This window comes from Chrysemys picta, chromosome 3 (genome assembly GCF_011386835.1).
Source record: "Chrysemys picta bellii isolate R12L10 chromosome 3, ASM1138683v2, whole genome shotgun sequence".
Taxonomy (NCBI): Eukaryota; Metazoa; Chordata; order Testudines; family Emydidae; genus Chrysemys; species Chrysemys picta.
Window position 1 is genome coordinate 31,817,351 of NC_088793.1, and position 22,470 is coordinate 31,839,820.

The window sequence follows — 22,470 nt, forward strand, 5'->3', positions numbered from 1 at the left end:
TGATCTGAGCAGTGCTAATTCCAGGATGTGGCTGTCACTAGTATAGATGATGGTTATATCTCTGTCATCTGTCCGTCATTTTCATGCCCTTTTCCTGCTAGCAGGCATTCTTGCTAGAGTAGATACTGTTCCGGTTCTAAGACTAATTTCAGGAACCTCTCTCCAAGTGCTTTGTTGCAGTAATAGTCTCAATCAGTTGACATAGGAATCCATCTGACTAGATGCCGGCTTCCTGGGGTTGTCTGTCTTAAACCAGTGAGTCTTTTGGGAGGGAGGAACATTTCAGCTAACTTCCATCTTGTCTCCATTCTTATTAAGAGCTCTAGACTATTTGGATGTTCTGTACTCAAGGAGCAGTTTCAAAAGAAATCTCTCCCAGTGCCAACCTCCCAGTTGAATCTCAAGCTTGGTGCATGTCTCATTAAAGGTAGTGTCTTGAGTAAGGTCAGGTCACTGATGTGCCAACCCATTGTTTATAAAGGTGTCAGCATATCAGTGAAGAACAAATTACTCTTGCCTGTTAGTTTCTTTCGTATGGTGACTCCAGTATAGACACCATCTAAATTACCCTATTTGATTAACAGACTCTGGCAGAATGGCTAGAAGTAAGTATAAGGTTTTTTTCCTCTGGCTTTGGAAGTTCTCAACTAGTTACAGATTTCCTGACTGCCTAGAAATTGCAGACATAGAAATCTGGATTAGTTACCACCTGATGTAGGGGACTTGCCATGTCACAGAAAACAATTAGCAGGTAAGAAATTAGCTTTACTTTGTTTTTTTAAAGGTCTGTTTAAAACCACAATTTCCCCCTCATTTTTAACCAACAGGTTCGCCATAAAACGTCACAGAAGGTTTATGCAATGAAGCTTCTTAGTAAATTTGAAATGATAAAAAGATCGGATTCAGCCTTTTTCTGGGAAGAAAGAGATATCATGGCCTTTGCCAACAGTCCCTGGGTGGTTCAAGTAAGGAGTGTTTTTCTGTTGTTTTTAAATTTAAGTTAAATCTATTTAATTTTGGGGTCAGTTTTGAATATGCATATACATTCAAATAATGGGTCAGATTCTGATCCAATTTAGAAGTCACATCAGTGTAACTGAGTTGAGAATCGGGATCACTGGATTTTTTTTTTAAGTTTATATTTGTTGATATTGATAGGCTAACTTTTAGCTTGATCACTTCAGCTGCAGTATAAAATTAAATGGAATTTTCAAACCGCCTCAAATGTGTACTCTACTTGAAATTGTAATATTTTTTGTATAAAGGGAAAATTGTGAGTCGGATTGCAGTTGCAAAAAATATGTGAGCGAACTGAATTTTTTTCTACTAATCTATTCTGCCAGATTAATTTTATTAGTGTTTGTAATGTGGCTCAATCATGAGGTCACAAACATTGCATTGTGTCATTACGGAATATATTAGGGAGAAGGAAAGTGGATTTAAGTACAAAGTATCTATTTATGCACCCATGTACCTCAATAATCTGTAACAATGAAAACCTAAATGCAGGAAAAAATTCTTGGTACTTTTAATTTAAGAATTAAATAGTTCTAACTTGAAACATTTTCAAGTGTGTAGATGTGATTCTCTGTATGTAAAAGGTAAATACAGCCATCTCATTTTAATACTGGCCACTGACCAATTACATAGTAATGGCATGGCCTTACTTGGGCTGTTTTCAAATGGATGGGATCTTGAGGTGAAAGTCCTAGAGTGCATTCAGTGAAACCCTCTAAAATAATTCGTAAAGAAATAAACTTACTTTCAATACACCAGTAACCTAAAATATTAACTGTACTAATAATTAAATATAGCTTGGTATATATTACAGTTAATCACTTCATGCATCTCCACTTCACAGCACATTAACCTGCATTTATCATTTCTACTTTTGCTTAGCGATGTTAGAGGAGTAATATGTTCCAAATAATAATTATGTAAATATTTAGGAGCTATAACATAATACAGAAATGAAATTTCAAAGCAATTTTAGAGACACCAGCCTCTGTTTAGCTATTTCCAGTACTCTGAATTGTACTTGTATCTCCGAGGGAGCTGACATTTCAATGATGCCTCATTAGACTGGGTTTCATGCTGAGAAACAGAATGAGATGCACTCAATAAATGGAATAAATAAGAAATTAGTAGTTTTTTTTAAGATTGTGAGATAAGGCAGTTTTAAAGTTTAGCAGATGTTAGATTCCTGTTAAATTAAGCAAAGTCTTTATTAGAAACTTTAAAAAAAATTGAACTTGCCTTACAACAATCTTGAAAATCTCTGATTATCTAAGAACAGTTTAATGAAACCATAATAGAAAGATGGTTGCTTTTCAAATATCCCTCAAGTAATTTTCCTTCTTTTCTTTAGCTCTTTTGTGCCTTTCAAGATGACCGATACTTGTATATGGTAATGGAATACATGCCGGGTGGAGATCTTGTAAACCTTATGAGCAATTATGATGTGCCTGAAAAATGGGCCAAATTTTACACAGCTGAAGTTGTCCTTGCTTTGGATGCAATTCACTCCATGGGCTTGATACACAGAGATGTGAAGCCTGACAATATGCTTTTGGATAAACATGGGCATCTGAAGTTGGCAGATTTTGGTACCTGTATGAAAATGGATGAAGTAAGTATGCAAATTAAATATTTTATCTACCACAAAGATAGAGAATGTTCAGGTTTTATTTTATTGTAAATTACTCAGGGATATAAGGAATAAAGGAATGTTCAGCTAATTGAGCTTCTTGATTGGCAGAATATTCCTTGTTATCTAATTTTAAGTAGAGGGAGGGACCTTCTGTGTTTTGTGACATTGGCCCATAATAAACTATTCTGGGATGGCGACAAAAGAAAGAGACCTACTTTTTGTTGTTTCTGGGAGCATGTATGTTTATGAATTTCTGTGTGTTCATTCTTTAGCCAAATGTTTGAACAGCTCATGAGACAACTCCTAATTTCAACATTAGTAATCTTGGAGCAGTTTATAAACTGACACTTTGGTATAAATGAAATTGTTACTGAAGAGGCAACAATTTACATAGTCCCATATAGTCATTACATATATAATTGCTCCGACAGCACCCCCTAGTGGTTTTCAACTTAAAAATTTAGATTAAAGTGACTAATGAAGTGTGATGCACTGATTGGGACTGCTTATTGCTAGTATTCAAAATACTCTATTTTTTCATTGCCCACATGTTAAAATGTACTGCCTAATGGACCACATTCTTTAATGTGATAGTTTCAAGATAAACTCATATGGTTATAAAAAAGCCTTATTTGGACTACTAATAACATTTTAAAGCAGACTTTTAAAATCTTCTGTATTTTTCAGTTTACACTTTGTTCTTGTTAAGTGAAGAGTAAAAAGTAAACAGTGAAATTACTCTGTAATTACACATATTTCCCCCCCCCCCCCATTGTGTTTCACTCTACAAAGGTACCGTAAGTTGTCATGAACTTTGTGTTATGTTCATTACCCTTCATTTTAAAATGTTTCTCTAATATTTTAATATTGGTGTTCCTTTGTTTTATCAGCTTTGACTTAACAGGAGTTTATTTTGGCCTGAAGGATACTACTTTACTGCTTTCTTCTGCTATGTTGTGCTAGAATTTGCATCTATTACTTATACAAAATAGGTTCTTCTTCCTTTGCAACCTATTTAACTTCTTTTCTCCAGTATTTTTTTTTTTTGTAATATATTTTAGAGTAATACCCTTTTATAGTAACTGCAAATGTACTCTGAAATACAGGTGTCTTTTTTCCTCATATGGTATTTTATAAGCTTATTGAGAAATGTAAAAGTCTTCATTTCTAGTATCATTTAGTTACTTCATTTTGTTAATGCCACAGTGATTCTATTCCATGGGTAGATGGGTTGTTTATCTTAATTTGATTATTTGGGAGACAAGATGGCGGAGGTAATATCTTTTAATGGACCAACTTCAGCAGTTGGTCCACTAAAAGATATTACCTCACCCACCTTGTCTCTCTAATATCCTGGGACCGCCATGGCTTACATACACTTACTTTGATTATGTAAGGCTGCTGACTGGCAGAGTTAATTAATTTTTATATTAGTTATATATGTTGCCAGGTTGTTACTGTAAGTCTAATTATTTTCAGGGTGCTTTTGAATAAGTGTTCTTTTAAATGTTAAATCCAAATAAATAAATAAATATAATGGAACCGTGTAGCAGTAAATGTCCGATTGGACAACCCTATCTGTACTGATATTATTAGGCTACATATTAGGTGGCTTATGCCTTCGGGCTTTGCATCTTTCATTGTACAAATTCTATAAGGCTTTCCAGGTTCCCATTCTCTGAACAGATTCTCTGATCCTTTCCCTGTATAGATATTCAGAACCCTGACTGACACTTTGCTTGCAGTAAGCCAAATTTGTTTAGTCGTCTGAGACTAAACTTAATGTGATAATGGGCCTCGTTTTACTTTTAATTGAAATAAGGTAAAAATAGTATTTGATCTGCTTAGTATGAACCCTTAACTTGTTTTTCTTCAAGTGCTTGCTCATACCCATACCATATTAGGTGCGTGCGCACAGCATGGACTATTGCTGGAGATTTTTCCCTCAGTGATATCCGTCAGGTTGACTCTAGCACCCTCTGTGTGGTGGTATACGGGCGCCACTGGCCTCACACCCACTCAGTTCCTTCTTACCGCCCCTGATGGTTACTGGAATAACTCCTCTTGCTTCAGCCACTGGTCTCCGGACCTTCGGTACCAGATGGCGGAAGTGAGGAGTACCACTCCCCTTGGTCACCTCGGGTGGACTCGTCGTCTGAGTCTTAGGTGGAGCCCTACACCCAGCGCAAGTGCCACCACTGGTACCTGCCCTATGTGCTTCTGGACCTCAGTACAGGTCTCCCCACCAATACCTGGCCAGGTGGACAATGGCCTATGCAATGGCCATTCAGAAATCCATGGGGGTTTCCCTCCGTACCATGTCCATCTTCTCACCTGCGATACTCGGTTGCTTCTGAGGGGCGGGATCCCGCTTCACTCCGCTCGGCACTGGACACCAACTCCCAGTACTGATGCACAAGACGTGGGCCACATGGAGGTAATTAAAACTGAAGATGAGAAAACAGCCCTGACCTTCCAGTAGAGGCCTCTTCTTCCTCCTCCTCGTCCCCAGATGAGGACGTCTCGGGACCGAGTGGCTCACTGCCGCAAGGTGACTTTAGAGCCCATCAGGAGTTTCTGAAGTGGGTAGCAGCTAACCTGGGGCTAGAGATTGAGGAGCTCTAGGAATTCTCTCTCAGCCTCATTGACTTTCTAGATGCAGCAGCACCATTTAAGGCGGCCCTACCCATTAACAAGGTGGTAATGGGTCTGGTCAGAGCCCTGTGGCAGACCCCATCTTTTCTCCCTCCCACTTTGGAGAGGTATGGCTTCAACAGCCAGCCCACTTCTCGGCTCCACCACTGAGACAGGACCTGTACAAAAGAAAAAGCAGAGGTTACAAGCGCCATCAGTTGCTCCCATCCACCTCAACCTCACTGCCAGGATTGCATAGCTACTCTGGTGGACCCAAGCAGGCTTTTAAAAGGTGTGCCCAAGGGCGCTATACCAGTTTCCGCCTCGGATCCTTGCTCCTCCTGTGTTTTTGGACTGATTCCCACTTCAGTTCGGCGTGGTCCCACATCACATCAGACCACTGGGTGCTAAGTACAGTGGTGTATGGTTATACCTTGCAGTTTTCATCCACTCCTCTCTCCCACCCCTCATCCCTGTCCCTCTTCAGTGACCCTTCTCACAAGCAACTCCTACTCCAGGAGCTGCAGATCCTCTTACCGGTGGGGGCTGTGGAAAGAGTTACCTCAAAAATTGAAATATTACTCACGATATTTCCTAATCCCAAAGGCCCAGGGGGGCTTTTTCCCCATCCTGGACCTGCATCGCCTCAACAATTATCTCAAGAAACTAAGGTTCTGCATGGTCTCCCTGGCCTCAATCATTCCCTCCCTGGATCCAGGGGCCCTCAACTTGAAGGACGCTTATTTTCACATTTCTATCTTCCATGGCCACAGAAGATTTGTCAGATTTAGTATAAACCAGACTCCTTACCAATTCACCATTTTCCCTTTTGGCCAGTCCTCAGCCTCCTGGGTTTTTACGAAAGGCACGGCGTTGGTAGCTGCCTTTCTCAGAAGGCGAGGCGTTCAAGTCTACCCATATCTCAATAACTGGCTGATCAAGGGTCATTCAGAGGCTGAAGTAAAGAAAAGCATCAGCCTGGTCCAAGCCAACTTCCAAGCACTGGGCCTGTTGTCAACAGAAGTCGACTCATTCCAGTACAGAGAATTGAGTTTATCGTGGCAGTGCTAGACTCAACTCAGGCCAGAGCCTTCCTTACAAGGGTGTGATTCCAGACTTTGTCGGACCTGATATCCAAGGTCATGGCTTAACTGATCACAATAGCTTGGGTTTTCCTCAAGCTACTGGGATACATGGCCGCGTACACTTACAGGCTATGGCACGCAAGGCTGTGCCTCAGGTCTCTGCAGACGTGGTTAGCTTCAATGTACTCTCTGAACAGTCACTACTTGGACTCTGTGTTTGCTGTCGAGCCCCAGTCCTTGCCTCCCTTGACTGGTGGAAGGACCCCCAGATGGTAATGGCGGATGTTCCCTTTGTCACCCTCCAGCCATCAGTGTCCCTAGTTTCGGACGCTTCAGACCTAGGTTGGGGAGCCCACCTTGATTAACTCAGGGCCTGTGGTCCCAGTAAGAACTCTCCTTGCACATAAATGTCTGGAAGCTCAGAGTCGTCTGCTTGGCTTGCCAAGTGTTCCTTCCCCAGATCGCAGGCAAGGTAGTGCAGGTACTGACGGCACCATAGCCATGTTCTCCATCAGTAAACAGGAAGGAGCATGCTCCTTCGCCTTGTGTCAGGAGGCCATCTGTCTATGGGACTTCTGCATGAAGGACTCCATCCACCTCAAGGCTTCTCATCTTCTGGAAGCCCAGAATGCCCTGGCAGACTACCTCAGCAGATATTTCTCCTCTCACCATGAGTGGTCCCTTCACCCAGAGGTCATCAGGTTCATCTTTCAAAGGTGGGAAATCTCTCTAGGTTGACCAGTTTGCAGCCAAGCAAAACTGGAAATTCCATCAGTTTTGCTCACTGCATTGGGCACAGTCTGGGCTCCCATGCCTTCCTCCTTCCATGGACAGAGCTCTTATTCTACGCATTTCTACCAGTTCCTCTGATTCACAAGGTGCTTCTGAAAATCAAGCGAGACATGGTGAGAGTTATTCTTATAGCCCTGGCATGGCCGCACGAACACTGATTTGGCACACTGCTAGACTTATCAGATAATGTTTTCACCCCTCAGCTCCTAGATTAGTACCCCCGCTACTGCTCCCACTCTGTCTGGACCTGATCTCACAAGATCAGCCATGTACTCCACCTGAACCTCGGGTCCCTTCACCTGACTGCATGGAAGTTATATGGCTGAACCCGATGGAACAAGCCTGTTCGGAACAAGTTCGACAGGTCCTTCTGTGTAGTAGGAAGTCGTCCACTAGGGATACCTACCTCACGAAATGGAAGCATTTCTCAATATGGTTGTCCCAAATGGGGCCTCTCTCCGACTCGGTCTTCCCTTCAGTGTGTTCTGGATTACTTTCTCCATCTAAAACAACAAGGTCTAGCCTTCACATCTGTCAAGGTGCATCAGGCAGCAATTTCGACTTTCTACCCGCTAGTGGGCAGTAAGTCATTTTTTTCTCACGAGATGACCATTCTTTTTCTTAAGGAATTGGAGAGACTTTACTCTCAGGATTGCAAATTTATCCCCCCCCCCCCCCCATGGGATTTAAACCTGATCCTATCAAAACTCACGGGCCCTCCCTTTTAGCCTCTAGCATTGTGCTTTCTGTTGCTTCTCTCCTGGAAGGTCACCTTCCTGGTAGTGTTTACCTCAGCCAGATGGGTCTCTTGAAATCAGGGCCCTGACATTAAAACCACCGTACACCTTGTTCTTCAAGAACAAGGTCCAGGTGCACTCCCATTCAGCCTTCCTGCCAAAGTTTTGCTGTTCCATAGCAACCAGGCCATTTTACTGCCAGTCTTCTTCGCGAAGCCTCACAAGAATTCAGAAGATCAGTGGCTTCACTCATTGGATGTTAGGCATTTCCTCGCCTTCTACCTTGAGAGGACTAAACTGTTCCACAGATTCACACAATTCTTTTGTGGCAATTACAGAGAGGATGAAAGGCCTACCAGTTTCAGCCCAGAAAATATCATCCTGGATAACCTCCTGTATTTGCGATTGCTGAAAGCAATCCAATCCATCTGCAGGGCTGCAACCTGGTCATCAATGCATACCTTCTCATCCCACAACGCCATCACCCAACAGTCTCGTGAGGACGTGAGGTTCAGGAGAGCAGCGTTGCAGTCCTCTTCTGCATGAACTCCGAGCCCACTGCCTTGGGTACTGCTCATGAGCCACCAAACGTGGAACGGACGTGAACAGGCACTCAAAGAAGAGAAAATGGTTACTGACCTTCCGTAACTATTGTTCTTTGAGATGTATTGCTCATATTCATTGCATCATCCATCCTCCTACCCGTCTGTCAGAGTTAACTGGCAAGAAGAAACTGAGAAGGTGTGGAGTTGGCGGCGCCCCTTATACTGGCTCATAAGTGTGGGGCACCAGAAGGCGCTGGAGCTGACCCGAGGGATACCACTGAGGGAAAAATCTCCAGCAATGGTGCACGCAGCGTGCACACACCTCATGTGGAATGGACGTAAGCATCACATCTTGAAGAGCAACAGTTACGGAAGGTCAGTAACCATTTTTTATGCTACGTTTATTTTTTAAAGAGCTCCTGGTTTTGTCTGCAGCCTTTGCTTTTGGGTACTGTTGTGGGGCTTGGGATAGAAGACAGGTAGAAAAATGTCTTCACTACTATGGAATTGTGACACTACCTTAGGGAGAAAGGCCGTGTGAGGTCTGAGTTGCACCTTGTCCTTGTGGAAGAACGTGTAGGATGGATCGGAGGTAAGGGCCTTTAACTCTGATACTCTCCTGGCTGATGTGATGGTGACCAGGAAGGCTACCTTCCATGACAAGTAGAGAAGGGAGCAAGTCACCAGCGGTTCAAATTGGGGATCCCATTAATCTGGAGAGGATCAAGTTAATGTCCCATGCTGGAAGAGACTGTCTAACCCGAGGATATATCCGTTCCAGTCCCTTAAGGAAACATTCTACTATAGCGTTAGCGAATATGGAGCATCCAGACGTGCCTGGATGGAAGGCCGAAATAGCAGCAAGGTGTATCTTGCTGGATGACGCTGCCAGGCTTTGTTGGTTGAAGTGCAAAAGGTACTCCAGGATGAGTGGTATAGACGTCTGGAGTGGAGGCTCATTCCGCAAGGGCACAGGCGTCCTCAGCCGCGTTCCTGGCCCAGGTGCCGATACAGGAAATCTGTAGGGCAGCTACTTGGTCCTCAGTACATACGTTCATCTCTCACTATGCCATCACACAGCACACTAGAGATGATGCAGCTTTCGGCAGAGCGGTGCTCCAATCAGCATTATCCAATTCCTTAACGCCGACTCCACCTCCGGGGTAGAGCTTGGAAGTCACCTGACTGGATTCGACATGAACAAGCACTCGAAGAATAAAATAACTCGAGGGGGGCGGGGAGCTTGGCAGGCCTCAGCAAATCTGGTGTCACTGGAATAAACCTAGTTGAAGCTTGAATTTAGGGAAGTTGAACTCGTATCACTTTGAACCAGTGTGCTAGCAGACCTGACATTGACTCTACTTTTATTGATTGTTCAGCTAGGAGCAAGGAGTATGGATAGTCAGGGCCTTTATGTTGCCAAATTAATGAGGTACTAGCAAGTGTTTTTAGGGATAAAACCTGTGCTTGGCTTTAAAAATTGTATTTTCTTGTAGAGCTTAACCGTCCCATTCTTCCAAAATAGCTTTTCCTTTAATTTATATTGGTCTCAAACATTAAAATAAAAACAAAACAAGACCAAAAAACTCAGCCCCCAACTGGACTTAGTGCCTAACCAAAAAAAAGTTGTGTCTGTATTGGTCTGCTCTTCTAGGGCCTAATCCAAAGCACATTGAAGTCATTTGAGTCATCGACTTCAGTGGGCCTGATCCCATAGTATGCATGCTCAGCTTTGTTAATACTGGTGGAACCTAGGCTAAGTCACATTTCCTTTTTAATTTTTTTTTCAATCTTGAAAGATATGCTTTAAAAAAGAAATAATAGGAGTTACCAGGAATAGTCATTTTGTCAGAAAGCACTTCTGGAATAGGAACTTTTGAAGGCCTTAAATGTTTCCCAAACTACTTACTTTGGGACATGTTTTTCTCAAAATAACATAAATGGGTTAATTTTAATTTTGGTGAAGCACTCTGTTTATTGTATTGTTTCAATTAAATGGATTATTACTTGCAATTTTTTGCAATTACGTAGACTGGTATGGTGCGCTGTGATACAGCTGTTGGAACACCTGACTACATATCGCCTGAAGTCTTGAAGTCACAAGGAGGTGATGGCTGCTATGGACGGGAGTGCGATTGGTGGTCTGTAGGAGTTTTTCTCTTTGAGATGCTTGTTGGTGAGTAATAATTTAATTCATTAATTCACACACACACACACACTCTCTCTCTCTCTCTCTCTCTCTCTCTCTCTCTCTCTCTTCTGGAAACTTCTATTCAAGAGCTTTTATGATTCAATTATCCTTATATAGCAACAAGTAAGACATATGGTTGCATCAAGACAGTTCAGCCTGTGATTGTTTCTGCTTTTGGCTAATTCTTGTACTCTCCAATCAGGATTTTCTATTGTAAAGCACTGGACCATTAGGGCATGTAATGTATTTGAATATTAGAGCCATTATAGAGGATCCTAGCCATCCAAGGTTGTAAACCAACTTTGTAGTCTAATATCGGAGCACTGGTGAGGAGTCTGGAACTGAGCATGATTACTCACTATCCATACCAGCATGTTCTGGGAACACTGCAGGAACAGATATGTTTTTAAGGTTCTGGGGGCAGGAAAGCTCCTCCCAAGTCTGCAGTCATTGAAGCGTTAGTTCCTCTGAGGATGAAGAGAAATTGACTTATGAAGGCTAATTAGTAATTTGCATCCCGGGAACAATTTAATCAATGTACTTTAATAGTTAAGGTGTTAAGTCTGTCCTGTAGTGCCATGACAGAACGTCATTTTCATTTCTATTTTGTGGTTGGGACCTCTTTTTTCTCCTCCAGTACATTATCAAATGAAATGTGGGGAACACCAGTATTTTGAGAGCCTGAGTTTTTATCGTTGAGGGGCTCACTAGCTCAGTTTTTTCTATAATCTGGGGTTTCATTTGGGAGAATTAATGATACTTCATGGTTTGTATATATTTTCCTCTCCTATGGCCCATCTTGTTTGTGATGCTTCTAATTACCACGTTTCTCCATCTCTGTTAATTTCCCCCCCCCCTTTTATTCCTCAACCTCATTTCCTTCTCTTCTGCATGCTTTTCTCTTCTTTACTTCTTTCCTGTTTGTCTCAGTGTGTCTCTTGGAACCATAGAAATATAGGGTTGAAAGGGACCTCGAAATTCTCCCTGCCCAGAGGCAGGCCCAAGTTTACCTAGACCATCCATGACAGGCATTTGTCTAACCTGTTATTAAAATCCTCTAATGACTGAGTTTCAACAACATCTCTTGGTAACCTATTTTAGTACTTAACCACCCTGATAGTGAGAGAGTTTTTCCTAATATGTAACCTAAATCTCCCTTGCTGCAGATTAATCTGATTACTTCTTGTCCTACCTTCAGTGGACATGGAGAACAGATGATCACCATCCTTTATATAACAGCCCATAACGTATTTGAAGACTGTTATCAGATTCCTCAGTCTTATTTTCTGAAGAAGAAAACATGCCCGTTTTTTTTACCCTTTCCTCATAAGTCAGGTTTTATAAACCTTTTATCATTTTTGCTGCTCTCCTCTGGACACTCTCGAATTTGTCCAAATCCTTCTTTGTGTGGCACCCAAAACTGGACACAGTAGTCCGTCTGAGGCATCATCTGTGCTGAGTAGAGCAGGACAGTTACCTCCCATGTCTTCCGTATGATACTCCTGTTAATGCATCCCAGAATGACATTAGCCTTCTTTTTACAGCTGCATCACATTGTTGACTTGTATTCAATTTGTGATCCACTATAACCCTGAGATCTTTTTCTGCAGTACAACTGCCTAGCCAATTATTTCCCATTTTGTATTTGTGCATTTGATTATTCCTTTCTAAGTGTAGTACTTTGAATTGTCTTTATTGAATTTCATCTTGTTGGTTTCAGACCAATTATCCAATTTATCCAGATTATTTAGAGGATAGGATTAGAATTCAAAAGTGCTTGCAACCCCTCCTAGCATGGTGTCTTCTGCAGATTTTATAAGCATCCTCTTCACTCCTTTCTCCAATTCATTAATGAAACTATTGAATAGTACTAGACCAGGAAACACCCCGAGGACCCCACTAGATAAGTCCTCCCAGTGTGACAGGAAACCACTGATATCTTGGTCTTTCAACCAGTTGTGCACCCACCTTTCAACAATTTGATCTAGACCACATTTCCCTAGTTTGCTTAAAAGACTGTAATTTGGGATGGTGTCAAAAGCTTTACTAAAATCCCCTCCGTCCAGTAGCCCTATCAAAGAAGGAAACTAGGTTGGGTTGGTATGATTTGTTCTTGACAAATCCATGTTGGCTAATACTTATCACTTTATTATCCTCTAGGTGCTTATAAATTGTTTAATAATTTGCTCCAGTATCTTTCCAGGTATCATAGTTAGTCTGACTGGTCTATTATTACCTGGGTCCTCTTTGTTCTCCTTTTTGAAGATAGGTACTATGTTTGCCCTTCTCCAGTCCTCTGGGACCTCACCCTTCTGTCCGAGACCAATACAGGTTTGAATGAGGATTCGAGTGGAAGAGGAAAATTGAGAAAGAGGCAGATTGTAATTCAAAACAGGTGGCCGTTTATTAATGGGGGATAAATCACAACTTGGGCTGGGGAGGAGCACCTTTACCAACTAACAGTACAAATTCAATTGAAATAGGAACAAGTAACCAACCAAAAATATCACCAGAGCAGTAATATAAAACAGTCTATGTACACTTAACAGCAAAGAGTCAGATAATTTACAACCAACTATTCACTGACAAACCAGAACAAACATACAAAACTGAGTAAACTGTAACAATTCGTCCTCTATACACTACACATGAGATTTGGTATCAAGTAATAAAGAAAAAAGGCCTAACAAACAGAATATCTACAAATATTAATATGTACATACCACACTCCAGGCGCAGCTGACCAGCAGTACAGACACCAGGGACATGATGATATGTAACCCGAGATGACACGACACGAGCCGGCTAAATCCGGAGGAGATCCTGGCTGAAAGGGTTATCAGGCCTTCCAGCTAACACGCAGACACTCCTGCTGATTTAGGCCAGTGACATAGTTTTGTTCGAAGACCCTTGCACGTGCTAGCATCTAATTGGGTCTCCGCTCCTACACCAACCAGGCTCCGAGCTGGTGCCCTCTACGCACACAGACACTGCACCCGGCACGCTAAGCTTATGCACACGGCACGCTGGAATTGTAGCACACGGTACCAATGTGACCCACAATTGACCAGGCGGAAGGTTCGAGAATGGTCACACGGCCCCAATGTGTTGCACACGACACCAAGGTGCTGCACACGACACCGATGTGACCTTCTGACCGACAATTGGCCATCCAGACACCATGACAGAGCATAGGGCTGCCACACCTTCCTCTATGGTTATGTCTCCACTGCAATTGAAAACCTGCAGCTGGCCCGTGCCAGCTGACTGTGGCTTGCGGGGCTGTTTAATTTCGGTGTAGACATCTGGGTTTGGGCTGGAACCCAGAGTCTAGGGCCTTGCGAGGTTGGAGGGTCCCAGAGCTCAGGCTGTAGCTCAAGCCAGAACGTCTACACCACAATTAAACAGCCCCACAGTCCAAGTCCCGGGAGCCCGAGTCAACTGACTAGGGCCAGCTGCAAGTGTCTAATTGCAGAGTAGACCTACCCTATGAGCGCTCTAAGACAATCACTAATGGTTCCGGGATTGCTTCAACTATTACTTTAAGACTTAAGCATCTTAGTGTGAATTTTATTAAAGACTGCCCACCTGAATATATCTGACTTTTCTAAATATTCTTTAACTTTTTATTTCCCTATGGTTTGTGCCCCTCCCCCCTTGTTAATATTAATTGTATTAAGCATCTGGATACAATTCTCTTTCTTAGAGAAGACTGAAACAAAATAGGCATTAAACGTCTCAGCCTTCTTGGTGGTGTCCATTATCTCTTCTTCCCTGCTATGTAGTAGACCTTCACTTTCTTTCATCTTTCTCTTTTATTGCCCTATATGTCCCTTGTTAGGTGTAACTCATTTTGTGCCTTAACCTGTCTGTATTTTGTCCCTACATGCTTGTGCTATTCTTTTGTACTCCTCCTTGGCAATGTGTCCATGTTTCTATTTCTTGTAGGATTCCTTTTTGGTTTTCAAGTAATTGAAGAGCTCCTGATGCAGCTGTATTGGCTTCGTAATATCTTTCCTTCATATCAGGATAGTTTGCAGTTGTTCCTTTAATATTGTCTCCTTGAAAAACTGCCAGCTCTTCTGAACTCCTTTTCCCCCTTAGATTTTTCCTATTCTCCCATCTCCTCTCCTGGGAATGAGATAACTGTTTCTGTTTAGGTTTTAACCTAGTTATAGTTCCTCCATCCTTACTGCTGATATTTCCTTTTCTCTGTTCATTCTTCATGACCTTAATTAAGGCTTTGACAATGTGGATCATTTTGTCTCCCAGCATTACCTTCATATGGTAGTTACATGAGCCTCCCTTTTCCCCTCCTGTCCTGGATCCACTGTTATTTGTACAACCAGTCTTTTTTGGGTGCTGATGACTGCTCCATCTCTCCTGCTCCTTTGTATCTCACAATAGTTTGGTTATCAGTTTGCTTTTTCCATCTACCTTCTCCTCAGACATCTTATTTCAGCCTTTAACTACTTTACAGTCATGATACTCAACTATGTCTACCTTTTGATACCTTTCAATGACTCCTGCTTGTGCACGCTCTCTCCTTATACTGAGCTGTGGCTCAACTTCATTCAACTAAATGTTTACACATATAAGTGTTTTCTCTTAAATAAGAGCATCATCAATCTGCCTCTTTGACTTGAACCCGACAATACATATAATTGACGTCTTGCTTATCTCTGATTTACTCCTCCTGTATGTATGTTATTTGTGAATATTTTTCTCAACATTTCAGCAACAGTTGCCCATGTACAATACTGCCTAAAGTCCAACTTCACTGAAGTCCGCATCCATGCTTTCCTCTCTTCTTACTTGGACTATTGCAGATTGCTTCTTTTCATTACCAAGTCCCATCAAGGATATGTAGACAAGCTGCTTGTCTTCTCACACACACGAAGTTCAGCTATATCATCCCCATCTTAAAACCACTCCAATGCTACCTCATTAATTTTAGGATCCAGTTCAAAATTACCTTTTCCGTTTTAAATACCTCAGTAGACCTAAGTTCTCTGTAAGCTGTGCGGCCGCACAGCAGCCTGTTTAGTGCCGCGCAGGCACTCCGGGAACCTGCCCAGCTGGGACCTGCCAGAGCCAGAGGAGGGGTGTCCCTCCCCCAGTCCCAACCCAGCCCCGGACCTGCTGCGGCCAGGGAAGAGGTGCCCCTCCCCCAACCTAGCCCGGCTCCCAACCTGCTGCGCACCCACCCCTGCAGATGCTGTGGGGAGAGAGAACTGGGGGGAGTTCTCTCTCCCCGCCATAGCCTGGAGCACTCTCTTGCACCCCAAACTCCTCATCCCCGGCCCCACCCCAGAGCCCACACCCCAACCCTCTGCCCCAGCCCTGAGCCCCCTCCCACACGCCAAACCCCTCGGCCCCACTCCCACCACATGAATTTTGTTATGTGCACCAATATGAAGGTGACGTGTCACACATCACCTCCATATTGGTGCACATAACAAAATTCATTCTGCACATGGGTGAGAAAAATTAGAGGGAACACTGCGGCAGACTTGCTTCAGTTTGTCAAACAATCCTGCTTTCTGTTGCCTTCCATTCCTTCTGCTAATATAACTCTGGACACTTTGTTTTTTTTTAACACAATCCTTTGCAGCTCTTGCAATCAGGAACAGCTGTTGAATCTCCTGGCCTTGTTGATTTCCTTATTTCAAATTTCAGCTGAAAATACCTGTTCTCTCTTGGCTTCACTTCTTAATAGTTCATCAATTTTAATATATATTAAAAATAAGGCTGTAGAGCATTTTGGGATACAGTTTATATGAAAGGTGCTACACCAGGGGTAGGCAACCGATGGCACACGTGCCGAAGGCGGCATGCGAATTGATTTTCAGTGGCACTCACATTGCCCGGGTCCTGGTCCAGGGGGCTCTGCATTTTAATTTAATTTTAAATGAAGCTTCTTAAACATTTTAAAAATCTTATTTACTTTACATACAACAATAGTTTGTTTATATATTATAGACTTATAGAAAGAGACCTTCTAAAAATGTTAAAATGTATTACTGGCACGCGAAACCTCGGCACACCACTTCTGAAAGGTTGCCGACCCCTGTGCTACACCAAATTAAATTGTACTACATTTTATTGTACGTTAGATGCAAAACTGAAGTACTAGTTGGAAAGCAGAGAACTGGGCTGCCAAGAGAGGGATTGCCTTAGTTGAGGGGATACTAGGGTGGTGATGAATGGCCTTGATAGGAGCCTTTTATGATGGTGCTGAAGAGAAAAGTGGAGAGCGACCCTTTTAGGGTGAAGAAGGAGGGAGCATTGGTAGACCATGGAATTTGTGCATCTGATAGATGATTCCTGTAGGAACCAAACTAGGACTAGTTGGGAGGTCACAGAAGAGTCTGAGAGTTTAATTGACACTAATGTACATGCTAACTTGTTCTCTTTCTTGAAGCCTACTTGTGTTGGTTCTTCTCTTTTATATCCTCCTCAAGAGCAAAATGGCTTCTGTGTATTAATTTGTAGAGACTAATAAACTTTCCACATGGTGAAAATGTTCTAATTGCTGATAACCAGAATGCTTTTTTTTTCCTGCTGAATGTTTTTCTCCTGATGGACGAAATAGGTAACTTGGTCACTAAACATATTCTTCGGGTTTCTTTTTCATTAAAGATGTTTCAACTCTGAAAGAGAATTATGTAAAAATGGCCGCTTGTTGGTCAATGGATCTGTTCTTTTTGCATATTCCGAGTGTTAGCTGATCACTTTGGTGACAAATACATTTTGATTGCTGTTTGTTCTTCTTAGAAGTGCAGAACTGATCCCACTAAGAGTTAATTGTGAATTCGATTCCATAACATGTATCAACCGAAGTGGTTAATGGTTCCAATCAATCACTTCTATCCAAGCCCCTTGAAATTAGTGGATTTACAAAGGTGTCACTGAGGGCATAATTGAAAGACACTGTATGAGTATGATAGATCTGTTTTCATGTGTGGAAACTTCAGTAATGATGGTGGAAATATCCTAGCTTCATTCCCCTGGGCATAGGCTTAGTTTGTAGTGCGGGTATTTACAATGAAAACTTTTTTCACCCTAAACAGAGTACATGTGGTTTAAAAAAAAAAAAAAGATACAGTGAACATGGATCAACCAATCCCATTTTTATAGAGCCATTTTTCAGAATAAGCCTGAACTTTATAATTTATAGGTCTGCTTTCCTCTTTCTCTGTTTATCTTAAAATACTTAAATTTTAAATTTAAAATCTTAACATTTATGCATGTTTTATTTTAGGGGACACTCCATTTTATGCAGACTCCTTGGTAGGGACATATAGTAAAATCATGGATCACAAGAATTCATTAAGTTTCCCAGATGATGTGGAAATCTCTAAGCATGCAAAGAACCTCATCTGTGACTTTTTAACTGACAGGTAGGTGTGCCTACTACATTTGTACAATCTCTCTTATAGTGGGTGCAAACACACTTACGGTATCCTAGAACAATGGATTCCTTCTCCTTAATTGTGCTATCTAAATCATTCTCATTTTGTGAGAAATTAACATTATCTCCTGCTTTCTAGTGGCTGGCTGCTTTGCAAGCTCTGTGTTATGTTTAACTAAAACTAGTGTTTTTATGAGTACTTCTGGCAATAACTACATTGTCTACACTCTTCCTAAGAATTCAAAATTGCCGCAAAGAAAATATTTCCTAGTGCCATGCAAACAAGATCCAAAATACAATAACAGTGTTTGAAATACATTGTGAGTTCCTTGAGGCAGGGACCAACTTGTCTTGCATTCATTAAGCGCCGAGCATGTCATCAACGCTCAGTAGATAATGAAAAAAATACATTATCACAAATAGAGAATTTTATGCAGAGAGTTATTCCAGTTTTCTTAGAAAATATTCATATGCTTTTTTTGAGGTAAGAATTTACAAGTATAGCTAATTCCCCAGAAAGGGGAATGATTCTGGATGTAAACTGCTAGATGAGATCGCCTCTTGTGTAGTAGAACTCCTCATTGGTATTAAGCTGATGTAGCTTGTTCTTGCCCCCCAGCCACCTCCACCTCCCTCTCACCTGTGCTTTGTTATGCTCATCCTCCAATGCCATGCACTAGGACAGTCTAGGAGATGCTGTAACAGGCACAAGAGCTACACAGTACAGAATCGGAAGGATAACTAATTCCCTGGTGCCCTCATACTCCCTAGTGCTGAACAGAGCTTGGCCACAGTGGAGAATCTAGCCCAGTAACTGACTGTGTAGAATGATTGATTTAAAAAAAAAAACAAAAAAAACTTAAATAAAGAAATATGTATCTGGTGGTATGTACTAGTTCTGTATTTCAAAAAGGGACTATGTGGTCTGTTGAGCCAGACTGCATGCAACTAAAGAAATACCATTCATGAAAGAGCTGCTTTAGTAGGGATTTGTCTTGTTCAAGACCTAGGATGACTGAGAGGTGGAGAGGAGATATATTAGAAGAGTTTAATAATATAAAAGTGTCCAGGAGTACTTCCCCCACGTGTGTACATCTTCCTGTTTATATTAAATGTGTGCTTGGGGGATTTATTTAAACCAGATGCCCTCTTTCTGTATACATCACTACTGAAGCACTTAAAATAACAAGAAGGAATGAACATCTATCATGTGACCTATTTGTTCAAGTCTATAAGTTGTTTTTATGTTCTGGGAGCTATCTTAAAAGATAGTCTTATATAAAGAATAAGTTTGTTGTCCCTTCTAAAACTTGCCACATGGTGACTTTATTGTAAAAGTAAGCAAAAGGCATGTAAGGGTTATTTTTTAGGGGAGGAGGATAGAAGTTTTGAAATATTTATTTCACTGGGATTTTGAATAACCCTTCTGTGTACTAAGCCAGACTTCCCTTCATTTGCGTCCTAAGGTTTGTCATGTGGTTTGGCAGACCTTCTAAGTTTGCAGTTAATTTTTTTTTATTTAAAACTTGTGCCTGTGTGCTCCCTTTCTACACAAAATCTAGATGGAAAAATGTTTTACTCCACACGTGGCAGATTCAGAATTCTAGCCATTTTACTACGTGCAGAGAGAGTGCCTGCTAAGAAACTGGGAGCATTTTTAATATGAGAAACGACAGATGAGTTGATTTTAATCAAAGTTACCCTGAATTACATTGACTGCCCATATCTCTTTGAACCTTAATTTTGTTAAAGTCTCTGTGCACTTTAGTGCAAGTCACAAGTTACTTAACAAAAATGGAGTACTGATTTTTCTAATGTGAAATTGGGTTAATTGCTATGTTTAGGGAGGTGCGACTTGGGAGAAATGGGGTGGAAGAAATTAAACAGCACCCTTTCTTTAAGAGCGATCAATGGAACTGGGATAACATTCGAGAGAGTAAGTGAACTGTAATTTATATTTTTCAAAACTGTTGTGAAGTAATTTTTTGTGTCTCAAGGGGTCTTGTGACTCAAGCTGTTTTTCTTACTATTGTTCTTGTTTATCGTAAAAGATATGTCAATATGGGTTCATAAATACCCCATTTTCTCTTTTTGCCATCCTGTAAATATATAGAGAGAGCATTTGTTTGAACAACAGAGTTTGATGATTTTTTATTATTTTAACAAATGACTACCTAGTCAGTTGTACTTTCCCAACTTACTTACCTCCTGAAGTTGTATAAGTTTGTATGAGTACAGTCTAACCTACCACTTAGAATAGTTTAAGTTCATAGAACTTGATTGCCCCTGGCAAAAATGTAGCTGTTTTAGTTTACCATTTGGTCAAAACTTCTGTAATCAGACGCATTTATTGAATTCTTAATATAATTAAGCTAAAATTGGGATTAAATATGTAACCTAAATCTGGATGATTTAGAAAATGTATGTTTTGTGCAGTAAAAACTGCCTGCCTCAGCAAACTGATTTTTTTTATTATTTTCTTTGTATTGCATGGTAACAGATCATTTCAAAACATTTACTTTGTCAGATGTGGGTGTAGAAAGAAAATTATTTTATTAATCTAGAGATATTAATGGATCTCCTATGTGATAAATAATATAAATTAATTGATGAAATTAGTGTATGCCATATTTACCTTTCATTATATAGTGTGTTGATATATCCATAACAGGATGTTGAATCTTACCATGAAGCTGACCATTTTTTCCTTTGTAGCTGCTGCTCCTGTTGTACCTGAGCTTAGCAGTGACATAGACAGCAGTAATTTTGATGACGTTGAGGATGACAAAGGAGATGTGGAAACCTTTCCAATCCCCAAAGCCTTTGTGGGAAACCAGCTGCCTTTTATAGGATTTACCTACTATCGAGAGAATCTGTATGTGATGTATTTTAATGTGCATCTTGTCAAATATAGTTGAAAATTATTTTATTACATTCCTCTCCTTTTGCTTTAAAAAACACATCTAATTACACTTGATATAGTTCTGTCCCTTGTTGAATATTTGAAATGTGGAATTTAAGTTGGATTTATCAAAATATGCCAATTTTTGGATGTTTCTAATTTTTATGTAGTAACTTATAAAATTGCTGTTGTGCTCTAGCATATACACTGGATTTTTAGATTAGCTAATTTTAGAAAAAAGTGTACAACTAGGGCATACATTGTGTTAGGGCTGGTTCTTTTCATTACTATTTATGTTGAATTTGCATTATTAGTGATGTGTATTGTAAGTATTCATTTAAACATTAGAAACTTGTATTGAACTGAAAAAGTCAGAACATTCACTTTGGCCAAGAGAACATTCAAATGAAAACTCATACTGAATAAAAATGGCTTCATTCAGAGAATAGCCTAGCAGAGATTAAGACTTTAGAGAATTGATTAAAATGAGTTGATTGGCATGGTTGCTAGAGTTGTAGAAAACTTGAATAAGGGTTGTTTTTTTTCCGACAGGTTGCTAAGTGACTCTCCTCAGTCTTGTAGAGAAAATGAATCCATGCAATCCAGGAAAAATGAGGTAAGTACTTTTCTAAAATAAACATTTAATGTATGTTTAAATTATTTTGCTATGTCTGTTAATACTTGCACAGTGGATTTAAACAATATCCAGTTATGAATAGCTAGTTTGTATTACTTAATGTTAGAATATTTCCGTATAATTACTGACCGAGATTTCATCTGTAAACATGAAAATGTCAAACTACTACATGAAATTGTGCAGTATAAATTTTAGATGAAAGGATTGTGTTTATATAGTATTAGTTTCATTTAGAAATAAAAAAAAGTTGTATTAACATTTGTATACATTTCTGGAACCATTGAAAATGTATGTCCTGTAGTAGAGAATATTATTAGTTCTAATAAAACAAATATTTGTAAGTTCTTTAACATTTTGTAATTAAAACATGATTAGATTCCACGATAACCTTCAAAGTATAAAATATTCTAAGTCTGAAATTTTATTAAGCATGGTGAGACCATTTAAAAAAAAAAAAGATTTGTAGGAAATGTTTCCTGTATGTTTTCTTTTTAATGCTCACAATTAAAAAAATGTTTTCTTCTTTTTATAGGACAGCAAAGAGGTAGGTGCATTATTTTGAATCATGAAAGAAATTAAGATAGTTACATTATTTTTTGTCAACATTAAATAATATCTTAAAGGTTTATCCCAGTAAACTGTTAACAATAGATTAATTTGTTTATGAATAAAAGAACTTGTAAATTGCTTTTAAGAAGAGAGCCTACAGTTAGTTATAAGTGAAATGAGATTAATATTCATTCAGATTTATACTATAGTTACCTTTAATTCCTATTTGGCAACCAGAATTTATTTTGCAAATAAATGTGTAAGGCTCTGTTCACCACAAAAGATTTTGCTCCAGGGAACGTTGTAGATTTTTGGCTCCACATCTAAGTGATTC

The 22,470-nt window shown here is 40.4% G+C and overlaps 1 protein-coding gene across 8 annotated transcripts in view; it reads left to right on the forward strand.

Moving 5' to 3' along the window:
* ROCK2 (Rho associated coiled-coil containing protein kinase 2) overlaps positions 1-22,470 on the forward strand; it is a 157,229-nt gene that overhangs the window by 92,294 nt on the left and 42,465 nt on the right. For 6 of the 8 annotated variants that reach the window (XR_010599429.1, XM_005293112.5, XM_005293114.5 and 3 more), the window contains 8 exons: positions 828-965; positions 2,369-2,629; positions 10,475-10,619; positions 17,899-18,037; positions 19,893-19,984; positions 20,764-20,923; positions 21,503-21,566; positions 22,120-22,131. Coding sequence is in view for 7 of the 8 variants with exons in the window: in XM_005293112.5 (XP_005293169.1) it covers positions 828-965; positions 2,369-2,629; positions 10,475-10,619; positions 17,899-18,037; positions 19,893-19,984; positions 20,764-20,923; positions 21,503-21,566; positions 22,120-22,131 (1,011 nt within the window). In the remaining variant the exon portion in view is untranslated. The remainder of the gene's footprint in view (positions 1-827; positions 966-2,368; positions 2,630-10,474; positions 10,620-17,898; positions 18,038-19,892; positions 19,985-20,763; positions 20,924-21,502; positions 21,567-22,119; positions 22,132-22,470) is intronic. The other 2 variants (XM_065587699.1, XM_065587701.1) reach the window with 1 other exon arrangement.